Source organism: Camellia sinensis, chromosome 4 (genome assembly GCF_055761805.1).
Source record: "Camellia sinensis isolate YWXY chromosome 4, ASM5576180v1, whole genome shotgun sequence".
Taxonomy (NCBI): domain Eukaryota; kingdom Viridiplantae; phylum Streptophyta; class Magnoliopsida; order Ericales; family Theaceae; genus Camellia; species Camellia sinensis.
Window position 1 is genome coordinate 101,274,832 of NC_138964.1, and position 11,573 is coordinate 101,286,404.

Here is an 11,573-nt window from a genome sequence, read left to right on the forward strand (position 1 = left end):
AATGTTTGGTAATTTTTTGATAGAAAATTTGGAATCTTTTATATGATTGAATTTGTTATTCATCATTAAGGTGCTTGGGAATTTATTCAGAATTTTGCATTGATTTTTCTAGCATAAGTGGCTTTTTCTTTTAAATGGGATTCCTAAATAAACCTGTTATTTCTTTAATAATCTCCTGAATGATTTGGGTATATAAATTGTGTCAACACTAAAATTTGTCAACAGAAAAAAAATACTTGCAAAGAAGTCTTATAGAATTTTAGATGGCTAATGACCATAGAGATGTACTTTCATGCTGCGTATTTGTGTTGGTAGCTATCATGCACTTGCTGAAGCATGGATGTGTTGAAGGCAAACATGTTGTAATCCATGATTATTTAAACTTAAAACATAAAGGAACAATCAAGACCATAAAGGTCAATTTTAAACAAAAGCTCTTACTTCGTCTTTCTTTCTCTCTCCTCTCTTTCTTTTTATTTTTTAGCTATAAATATTCAGAGATTTAGGGGATTAATTGTTTATTTGTTTATTTGATTTTATTTTTAATTTTTGGCAGAGTGAAGATGGTGATGTGATTGATTGTGTCGACATTTACAAACAACCTGCATTTGATCATCCACTTATCAAGGATTTACAGGTTTTTTTGTTTTTTTTTGGTCATATACTTTTCAACACATTTATATATATATATATATATAATTCTACATATTAGTTTTCCATTCTTTTTCTGGGGCTTGTTTGGACTTTTTCACAATTAATTGTTCGAATATCACATGTGAAAAATGGCTCAAACTTAATTCTGAACTTGGTAATTCAAGTGTTTTTCTTTTTTGCTATTATATTTAAGGATGTTGGAGATGCTTGAGGCATCAAGATATGTGTTGGATTTTTTATGAACGTACATTTGTTCCCTTTTTTTTCGAATTATTTTTATTTTGCAAAGAACTAAAACTAATGAATTTGAAATAATGTAAAAATGAAAATATGTGGGCCAAAATGTGCAATAAAATTACTTCCCTCCGCTTCCTAATTTTTTTTTTATTCCACTGGAGCAAGATGGAACCTAGCTCATCTCCAATTGGAATGAAAATGGATGACTCTCAACCCAAGCTTATTCAGAATTGGCATAAAAATGGAGAGTGCCCACTAGGAACTATCCCTATTAGAAGGACTCAAAATCATGACCTTCGTCGAACTTTTCCTTTTCGCCGGCAAGGAGGACAACATTACCACCCCTTTGGGCAAGCACCAGGCGCTCATGAGGTACAATTTGAACTTAATCTTAACTTAATGCCTATCTCATGTTTACTCAAAATACAAAACATTTTGCAAAATTTTGTTCATTAATTTGTCTTTTGTTTCATTTTAGTATGCCTTTGTTACTGAAACTGGTAGTACCTACTATGGAGCGCACGCAGCATTTAATGTGTGGAATCCTAAGACAGAGGCTAATGAATTTAGTTTATCTCAAATTTGGGTTATGTCTGACAAAACAATCTTGAATTCTATTGAAGCTGGATGGATGGTAAGTGTTAGCTTGTTTTAATTGATATATTATCAATGACCTATTGTATGTTGAGTAACTACATATATAGTAATGGTATCCTTAAGTAGACAAGTTGGTGCATGTTTTTAGGTTTATCCCGCAATGTATCTTGACAATCAGACAAGGTTCTTTATATTTTGGACAGTAAGTTTCCTTAATTTTCTAATCCTCTATTGATTATTTAAAACTTATGACAATAATTTTTAACCCACATTTGATTCTCATGTTGGTAGTGATGGCATATTAATTCAACCTTACTTTACGTTCATGTGGCAAACAGGGAGATAACTATCAAAGCACAGGATGTTATGATCTTACTTGCCCCGGTTTTGTACAGACAAGTCATAAGTTTGCCCTTGGTTCCACCATAAAACCTGTTTCCACCTACAACGGAAAGATATTCGCCATATCTATGTTGATATACAAGGTATATATATATATATATATATATGCTACAATCTATTTAACTAACAACTTGTAAACCTTAAATACGATTCAAATAATTTTCTTGGAAACACTAAAAAATTGTTTGCACTTATAGAAGGTTTTGAACCTACGACTTTGGAAGAAACATACCCCCGGTCCCAAGTTTTGACCACTAGGCCAACTCCTTGAACTTTTTTTGAACAAATTATACCTACTGTTTATGTAGTTTGCCTTGTGTCTATTTAGTCATGATTATTACAACAATTTTATCCTTGAATTTTTTACATTATGTCAATTTGGTCTAATTGATTATGTCCCTTTAAAAATTAAATTGAAATCTAAGAACAAAATAGTTCATTCAATCTTCTCATTATGATAGAGAGGTTGTCGTCCAATATTTCCTTTTGAATGAACCATTTGTTATTGATTTATGTCCAATTTCTAATACATGTTATCAATTGGACTAAAATGACACTATAGGATCAAATTGACACAAGGTAAAATACAAAAATCATAGGTATAATTTTTCCAGTTCTTTACAAAAATTATATTGTAAATTACATTTTTTACACTAAAATTTTCATCTAATTTCATTTTAGTACCTTATCTTTTAATTTAAACAATTAATGTTCAAACTTTAACTTATGTTTCAATGTGGTCCTCTTGACCCTTACAATTTCAAATTTGTATGAAAAATGCTCACGTCAGCACATTTTACAAATATTTATTACAAAAAATTAAGGTTTTGGGGACCAAAATTTAGGGACCAAATTATTTTTTAGGGACCAAATATTTTTGTTGCAAAAAATGTCATTATATTTTTAGCAACGAAAATTGGACATTAGTGATGAATTATTATCTATTTGGGACCAATTTTTTTGTCTAAAAAACAAACCATTTTGACACCAAATTATTTTGTCCCTAAAAGTATATTTATTAGTGACATTTTAAAATTTTGTCACTAAAAGCCTTATTTTTTATTTTTCGGGATGACTTTTAAGCGACTATCCTTACGATGATAGAAATTGGTCCATAAATATCTTTTGTAACAAAATTTTTACTTTTAGACACCAAAATATTTTGTCTCTAAAACTCGTATATGTTGTATATTAAAAGAAAAAATCGATATGACAAATTTTTTTTTTTTTTTTGATTAACAAAGAAAAACTATATTGATGATGAAACCATGCATTACGTATGGGAATACATCAATAGGATGAGAAAGAAAAACGGAGAAAAAGGAAAACCAAGCATAGTGTTGGTGAGAACCAACACTAGCTCGCAGACAGCATCATACAGCATACACCAGCAGATATACATCCATTGTTTGTGTGCTGCCAAACTGACTCTCAACTATACCCAGTAGCATAACTACACCAATTCAGACAATCACCCACACACCCTGAGCCAAAGCAGAGTAAAGCAGACAAATTACACGTTCATCCATAAACTTTCACTCAAATTTTACTTTGGTTCTAAATATTTAACTTAAATCAAATTTCAAATGAAGGAGTAATAGGAGGATTCCATTGAAACACGGGTTGAAATCAGATGATTTAATTGTAGCAATTAGAAAATGTGGGATAAAAGTGAAATTTGGCTTAAAGTTCAAGGTTGATTTTTCGATGAATTATTGTGTCGCTCAAGGTCAAGAATTCATTGTCATACGTTTCGAGCAACGAGAGCAATTTTGTTGTTTCCTTGTAGTGCTTAGTTTAAAATATTCAAAACTAATTTTTCATAATGGAATAAGTCCATCCAAACTAGCTGATCTTCCAATATTAATGAAAAATGTATCAGGACAACAACACTGGAAATTGGTGGCTTCAGGTGCAAGATGTGGTATTTGGTTACTGGCCTGGTTCCATCTTCACAGGCTTAGCTGACAGCGCTACGATAGTGTCATGGGGAGGAGAGATCATCAACTTAGGATCAGCACAACATCACACAACCACTCAAATGGGGAGTGGCCATTTTCCCTTCGAAGGATATGGAAAATCAAGTTTTTTCAATAGTCTTAAAGTCATTGACGACTCAAACACTCAGCAAGATCCAGCTTCCCTTCAACCATATGTTACAAATTCTGCATGCTATGATTTACAGATTGGGGAAAACACAAGTAGTGATGCCGGAACTTATTTTTTGTATGGGGGTCCCGGATATTCTGCAGAATGCCCATGATGATCAGCAAATTGATGTATTAAAGAATAAAAACATTCCTTGATTTAAAGTTTATATGTTAAATAAATTTTGTCTTCATTTTTTTCCCTTTAGTTTGGTAGCTAATTAAACACTATTTTCTATTGCACTATTTCTTGCAAAAGAATTGTGTTTGTAGTTTAAAACAATTTGATCACATATATGTCTATTTGGCTACAGAGGAAAACCCAGAGCTTTTTTTAGTGAGGCCAAAACAAGTTGATAATGTATAAATTTGATTTACAGACCGATGATATCAGTTACTGGAGAGAGATCACTGTCACGAACCATAGATTTACAAGATCCAAGCCCATGAAAGTAAGGCAATGAATGTGATCATTTTTTTTATTTTTTATTTTTTTTGATCGGTAAAGAATTTTTTTTATTAAAAATATGAAATTTAAAGGTACAAGGAAAAAAATAAGCATTCAGAGAGATTCGAATAGTACAAACTCTCCTACTACTACTACTCACATCCTCACAACCAACTCCTTAGCCTCACATTTTTATATTTATAAAAAAGAAAAATACACAAAAAAAATTACAAACCAAACTCGCCGATTTGTCCCACCCCCAATATGATTAAAGATAGAGGTAGGGCACCACAAAACTTGTCTCTCCCCACCTGTCCCGTCCCGTCCCGTTGTCATCCCTAAGGATTAGGTAATATGTGTGAAAGCAATACCTTTTTCTTTTCATTCTATTTGTTTAACATGAGATTTTTAGTAACTTGCTTTCTTTTCTTCCCTTTTATTTTAGGAAGAAATTCAATACAGTGGGACAGATAAAAAAAATTACAAAAACATATGGAGTACAAGTGGTTTTGTGATGGAGTGCAAGTGAAAGGTTGTGGGGATGCAAATGTGACTTGCACTCCTCCATGTTTGTGTTAAAAAAAAAAAAAAGAAATGCTAGAGATCTCAAAAGTTGTACCAAAATTTCTATCAAATGTCTCATATGGATGTAGAACCCACACAATGTGGATCTCATATAGGTCTCGCATTCATATGAGACATTTGGTAGAAATTTTAATAGAAGTTTTAGGATTTATGACATTATTCAATAAAAAAAAATTCTCCCACTAGGATGTATTCCGTTTTATTTTATTTTTTACACACAAATACTATAAATCATTTATTATTTTTTTGTCATCTTATGCATGGTTGGATGAATAAAAATTAATTTGCACATCATTATTAGTAAATTGTTAAAAGCACTTTTAATTCCAAAGATAATGGTTGAATTATCGACTACATTAACTATCCTAATATCCAAATCTACAGTAATCTTTACAAAAAAAATAAAAATTATTAGAGCAATGCCAGAGAGAAAAAAAATTACTCCCTTTGTCCCATAATAATGGTTCCTTTTGGAAAATCCAACTTTTTTTTGTAGTACAATTATTGCACTTTAAAAAATTTGATTTTCCAAAATTACCCTCTAATAGTACATTTTTTGGGGGATATCAATGTCATAATTGTACATTTATGTTGTTAATAAATTTAAAAGAATGACAAAATAGGAAATTTATATTATTTTTGTACTTAAGTTTTGAAAAGAGATTAATATTTTCGAACAATAAAAAATGAGATAAGAGACTAATATTTTGGAATGGAGAGAGTATCAAATATTCACATGAGCGTAGGTTTCACATTCATGTGAGTGTTTGGTAAATTTTTTGATAGAAAATTTGGAATCTTTTGTATGATTGAATTTATTATTCATCATTAATGTGCTTGGGAATTGATTCAGAGTTTTTGCATTGATTTTTCTAGCATAAGTGGCTTTTTTTTTTTTTTTTTTTTTTTTTAAATGGGATTCCTAAATAAACCTGCGATCTCCTTAATACTCTCCTGAATGATTTGGGTATATAAATTGTGTCAACACTAAAATTTGTCAATACAACACAATTTGGAAATAGAAAAAAACAAAAAAAAAAAAAAATACTTGCAAAGAAGTCTCATAGAATTTCAGATGGCTAATGAGAACCATAGAGATTTACTTTCATGCTGTATATTTGTGTTGGTAGCTATCATGCACATGCTGAACCATGGATGTGTTGAAGGCAAACATGTTGTAATCCAAGATTATTTAAACTTAAAACATAAAGGAACAATCAAGACCATAGAGGTCGATTTCAAACAAAAGCTCTTCCTTCTTCTTTCTTTCTCTCTCCTCTCTCTCTCTCTCTCTCTCTCTCTCTCTCTCTTTTTAGCTATAAATATTCAGAGATTTAGGGGATTAATTGTTTATTTGTTTATTTGATTTTATTTTTAATTTTTGGCAGAGTGAAGATGGTGATGTGATTGACTGCGTCGGCATTTACAAACAACCTGCATTTGATCATCCACTTATCAAGGATTTACAGTTTTTTTTTTTTTTTGTCATATACTTTTCAACACACAAACACACACACACATATATATATATATACAAGGTTCTGAAAAGCGGTTGTGGTCACCGTAACGGTGGCGGTAGCATGGTTGCGGTTGCGGGATGTAAAGGTCGTAGCGTGATGGTTGTGGTAACCGGAACCGTGAATTTTTTTATTCTTTGCACAATTTGAAAAAAATTTACCGATACACATATTTTTTTTCCATAATCATATTTATTGGGTTTAAAAGAAATATTGATCAATTTTTGTAAATTTTTAAGTATGATCCAATATATTTCATATTTTTAAATCACTATAAATTGAGTTTTTTCACATTTTATTTTAATAATTAATGACTTTATATTATACAAAAAATCAATCACTAACTATTATATATAAGATAAACAATGACAAAAATAAGAGAATAAATAATAGTCTATATATATATATACATACATATTTTAACGAAGCCTAATAAATAATGGCCACACTTATTATTATTATTATTTTCAAACAATATATAGATACACACACAAACAAAATGGTTGAGTGATAGCAGCTAAATAGAATAACATAGGTCTTACAGTTTCAACAAATCAATAACTTGTTCTTTATCTTCCCTCTTCTCTCTCTCTCTATCTCTATCTCTTGCTCTTCCATCTTCTTTCTTTATTTTCCCTCTTCTCTCTATCTCTCTTCCCTCATTTTCAGTTTTTTTTTTTTATGCATTTTTTTTTGAAAGAAGCAGTTCGGAACCATTACGTAACGGTGCGTAACAGGCCGTTACGACTGTTAAGACACCGTTACGACCGCTACGGCTGCCGCTACGGCCGACACGCCTGTGAATCTTAATCACATTGCAAAAGTGGCCGTAACGGGTGGCGGTAACCACCACAACCGTTACGTAACGGCGTTGCGTAACGGTTGCAGCCGCTTTTTAAAACCTTGTATATATATAATTCTACATATTAGTTTTCCATTCATTTGCTGGGGCATGTTTGGACTCTTTCACAATTAATTGTGCGAATATCACATGTCAAAAATGGCTTGAACTTAATTCTCAACTTGGTAATTGAAGTTATTTATTTATTTATTTATTTTAAGGATGTTGGAGATGCTAGAGGCATCAAGATAAGTGTTGGATTGTTTATGAACATACATTTGTTCCCTTTATTTTTAATTAATTTTATCTTGCAAGGAACTAAAACTAACGAATTTGAAATAATATAAAAAAGAAAATATGTGGGCCAAAATGTGCAATAGAATTATTTCCCTACGCTACCTAATTTTTTTATTCCACTGGAACAAGATGGAACCTAGTTCATCTCCAATTGGAATGAAAATGGATGACTCTCAACCCAAGCTCATTCAGAATTGGCATAAAAATGGAGAGTGCCCACAAGGAACAATCCCCATTAGAAGGACTCAAAATCATGACCTTCATCGAACTTTTCCATTTCACCGGCAAGGAGGACAACATTACTACCCCTTTGGGCAACTACTAGGTGGTCATGAGGTACAATTTGAACTTAATCTAAACTTAATGCCTATCTGACGTTTACTCAAAATACAAAACATTTAGCAAAATTTTATGCATTACTTTTAGTTTGCCTTTGTTACTGAAAGTGGTAGTACCTACCATGGAGCGCACGCATCATTTAATGTGCGGAATCCTAGGACAGAGGCTAATGAATTTAGTTTATCTCAAATTTGGGTTATGTCTGACATAACAACCAGGAATGCTATTGAAGCTGGATGGATGGTAAGTGTTAACTTGTTTAATTGATGCATTATCAATGACCTATTGTATGTTGAGTCACTACATATATAGTTATGGAATCCTTAAGTAGACAAGTTGGTGCATGTTTTTAGGTTTATCCCGGATTGTATCGTGACAATCAGACAAGGTTCTTTATATCTTGGACAGTAAGTTTCCTTAATTTTCTAATCCTCTATTGATTATTTAAAACTTATGATATGAATCACAACATATAACAAGTTTTAAGCAACATTTGATTTTCAACCTTACTTTACGTTTGTGTGGCAAACAGAGAGATAACTATCACATCACAGGGTGTTATGATCTTAGTTGCCCCGGTTTTGTACAGACAAATCATAAGTTTGCCATTGGTTCCACCATAAAACCTGTTTCCACCTACAAGGGAAAGACATTTGACATATCTATACTGATATACAAGGTATATATATATATATGCTAGAATCTATTTAACTTTCAACTTGTAAACCTTAAATACGATTCAAATTATTTTCTTGGAAACACTAGAAAGAACATGCGGTTCTCTTTTAGTTTTGGATTTTTATTTTTATTTATTCATTTATTTTTATTTTTTTTGATAACCTAGTATCAGTCCCACTAGACCAACTAATTCCAGAGATCAATCCATCATCCACGGATGAGGGGGCCAACTAAGAAAAAACTCTATATGGACTAGTCCCAAAAGAATTATTTGCACTTAAAAGAGATTTTGAACCTAAGACTTTGGAAGAAGCACACTCTCAGCCCCAAGCTTTGACCGCTTGGTCAACTCCTTGGACTTTTATTGAACAAATTATACCTACTGTTTATGTAGTTTGCCTTGTATCAATTTTCGTCACGATTATTACATCAATTTTATCCTTGAATTTTTTGCATTATGTCAATTTGGTCTAATTGATTATGTCCATTTAAAAATTAAATTGAAATCTAGGAACAAAATAGTTCATTGAATCTTCTTATTATGATAGAGAGGTTGGCGTTCAATTGGAAATAGTCTATTTCCTTTTGAATGAACCATTTGTTCTTGATTTATGTCCAATTAGACTAAAATGACACTACACAATCAAATTGACACAAGATAAATTACAAAAATCATAGGTATGATTTTTCCAATTCTTTACAAAAAATTATATGGTAAATTACATTTTTTACACTAAAATTTTCATCTAATTTCATTTTAGTACCTCATCTTTTAATTTAAACAATTATTGTTCAAACTTTAACTTATGTTTCAATGTGGTCCTCTTGACACTAACAATTTCAAATTTGTATGAATAATGCTTACGTCAGCACATTTTACAAACATTAAAATAAAAAATCCATATGACAAATTACACGTTCATCCATAAACTTTCACTCAAATTCTACTTTGGTTCTAAATTTTTAACTTAAATCAAATTTCAAATGAAGGAGTGATAGGAGGATCCCATTGAAACCCGGGTTGAAATTGGATGATTTAATTGTTACAATTAGAAAATGTGGGATAAAAGTGAAATTTGGCTGAAAGTTCAAGGTTGAAAAATGTATTTGCCAAAAAAATATATGAAAAATAAACAAAAGGGGGTGCAAAGATCTATACCATCTTCAAGAATATATAATTTTTTCGATGAATTATTGTGTTGCTCAAGGTCAAAAATTCAGTGTCATACGTTTCGAGCAATGACAACAATTTTGTTGTTTCCTTGTGCTTAATTTAAAATATTCAAAACTAATCTTTCATAATGAAATAAGTCCATCCAAACTAGCTGATTTTCCAATATTAATGAAAAATGTATTAGGACAACAACTCTGGAAATTGGTGGCTTCAGGTGCAAGATGTGGTATTAGGTTACTGGCCTGGTTCCATCTTCACAGACTTAGCTGACAGCTCTACGGTAGTGGCATGGGGAGGACAGATCATCAATGTAAGATCAGCACAACATCACACAACCACTCAAATGGGGAGTGGCCATTTTCCCTTCGAAGGATATGGAAAATCAAGTTTTTTCAATAGTCTTAAAGTCATTGACGACTCAAACACTCAGCAAGATCCAGCTTCCCTTCAACCATATGTTACAAATTCTGCATGCTATGATTTACAGATTGGGGAAAACACAAGTACTGATGCCGGAACTTATTTTTTGTATGGGGGTCCCGGATATTCTGTAGAATGCCCATGATGATCAGCAAATTGATGTATTAAAGAATAAAAACATTCCTTGATTTAAAGTTTATATGTTAAATCAATTCTGTTTTCATTTTTTTCCCCTTTAGTTTGGTAGCTTATTAAACACTTATTTTCTATTGCACTTTTTCTTGCAAAAGAATTGTACTTGTAGTTTAAAACAATTTGATCACATATATGTCTATTTGGCTATAGAGGAAAACCCAGAGCTTTTTTTAGTGAGGCCAAAACAAGTTGATAATGTACAAATTTGATTTACAAACTGATGATATCAGTTACTAGAGAGAGATCACTGTCACGCACCATAGATTTACAAGATCCAAGCCCATGAAAGTAAGAATACAATTATGACAATAGATGAAGAAATATAGAGAAATAACAAGTAGATCTAGACAATGGCAATCTGATCAACAGATAACAGGATTCATAAGAAGAGGAAACCATAACCCGCCCTCCGACTATTACAAGCAATTCATGTCTTACTATTCCATACATATACAATCTACAGTCATAATTTCTATGTGACATGGATATAGAACATGTATATCAAAATATAGTATCCAAGTTCATACAAAGTAGATGCTCCTCGGGCGTATATCAAAATAAAAGAGGGCATTCCCTCTCATAACAAAGGTCACAACCATATAAAATACTGGGCATGTGGCCTGAACAAAATATAACAAAAGAGTGCCCTTACTCATCATCCATATATGAAAATCCTAAGTGATTCGTGATTAGATCAAGATTAAAATATTCCAAATCCCAAATATTCAAAACACACAATCTAAATCAACAAGCACTTACGAAAGTGATTTAGATTGTTTGTTTTTCAGAATAAACAATAAATTGACACAAAAGATTTTTACGTGGAAAAAACCACAATTGGACACTTCCAACTGTGATTAAAAAAACCACGGGCGAAACGCCACTAATCAATCCACTACTGAAGTAAGAAAGATTACAAAGATAACATACAAATTACCCAACTCAGTCAATTTGTCTTCGAATCTTCTGTAACTCTTTCTCCATGACTTCGTCTCGGAACTGATCAATCCTGAAGTTGATTCCACAACCTCACTTGTCGAAT

General features: G+C 31.7%; 2 protein-coding genes across 2 annotated transcripts; both read left to right on the top strand.

Moving 5' to 3' along the window:
• The first annotated feature begins 263 nt into the window (after window positions 1-263).
• LOC145823926 (protein neprosin-like) lies at window positions 264-4,153 on the top strand. The gene is made up of 6 exons (XM_082923489.1): window positions 264-416; window positions 557-637; window positions 1,370-1,525; window positions 1,637-1,690; window positions 1,827-1,973; window positions 3,773-4,153. Exons 1-6 carry the CDS (start codon window positions 264-266, stop codon window positions 4,151-4,153), a joined length of 972 nt encoding a protein of 323 aa, XP_082779615.1.
• A 3,701-nt stretch (window positions 4,154-7,854) lies between these two features.
• On the top strand, window positions 7,855-10,481 carry LOC114283552 (protein neprosin-like). The gene is made up of 5 exons (XM_028226412.2): window positions 7,855-8,061; window positions 8,152-8,307; window positions 8,418-8,471; window positions 8,597-8,743; window positions 10,101-10,481. The coding sequence occupies exons 1-5, from the start codon at window positions 7,855-7,857 to the stop codon at window positions 10,479-10,481; spliced, it is 945 nt and encodes a 314-aa protein (XP_028082213.2).
• The last annotated feature ends 1,092 nt before the right edge of the window (window positions 10,482-11,573 follow it).

Excerpts from the sequence above, each read along its gene's own strand:
- LOC145823926 (XM_082923489.1), top strand. The coding sequence starts at position 264 with ATGGCTAATGACCATAGAGATGTACTTTCATGCTGCGTATTTGTGTTG. Across the intron at positions 417-556 it reads GAACAATCAAGACCATAAAG|AGTGAAGATGGTGATGTGAT; the intron begins GTCAATTTTAAA and ends AATTTTTGGCAG. Across the intron at positions 638-1,369 it reads CACTTATCAAGGATTTACAG|TATGCCTTTGTTACTGAAAC; the intron begins GTTTTTTTGTTT and ends GTTTCATTTTAG.
- LOC114283552 (XM_028226412.2), top strand. The coding sequence starts at position 7,855 with ATGGAACCTAGTTCATCTCCAATTGGAATGAAAATGGATGACTCTCAA. Across the intron at positions 8,062-8,151 it reads AACTACTAGGTGGTCATGAG|TTTGCCTTTGTTACTGAAAG; the intron begins GTACAATTTGAA and ends CATTACTTTTAG. Across the intron at positions 8,472-8,596 it reads GGTTCTTTATATCTTGGACA|AGAGATAACTATCACATCAC; the intron begins GTAAGTTTCCTT and ends TGTGGCAAACAG.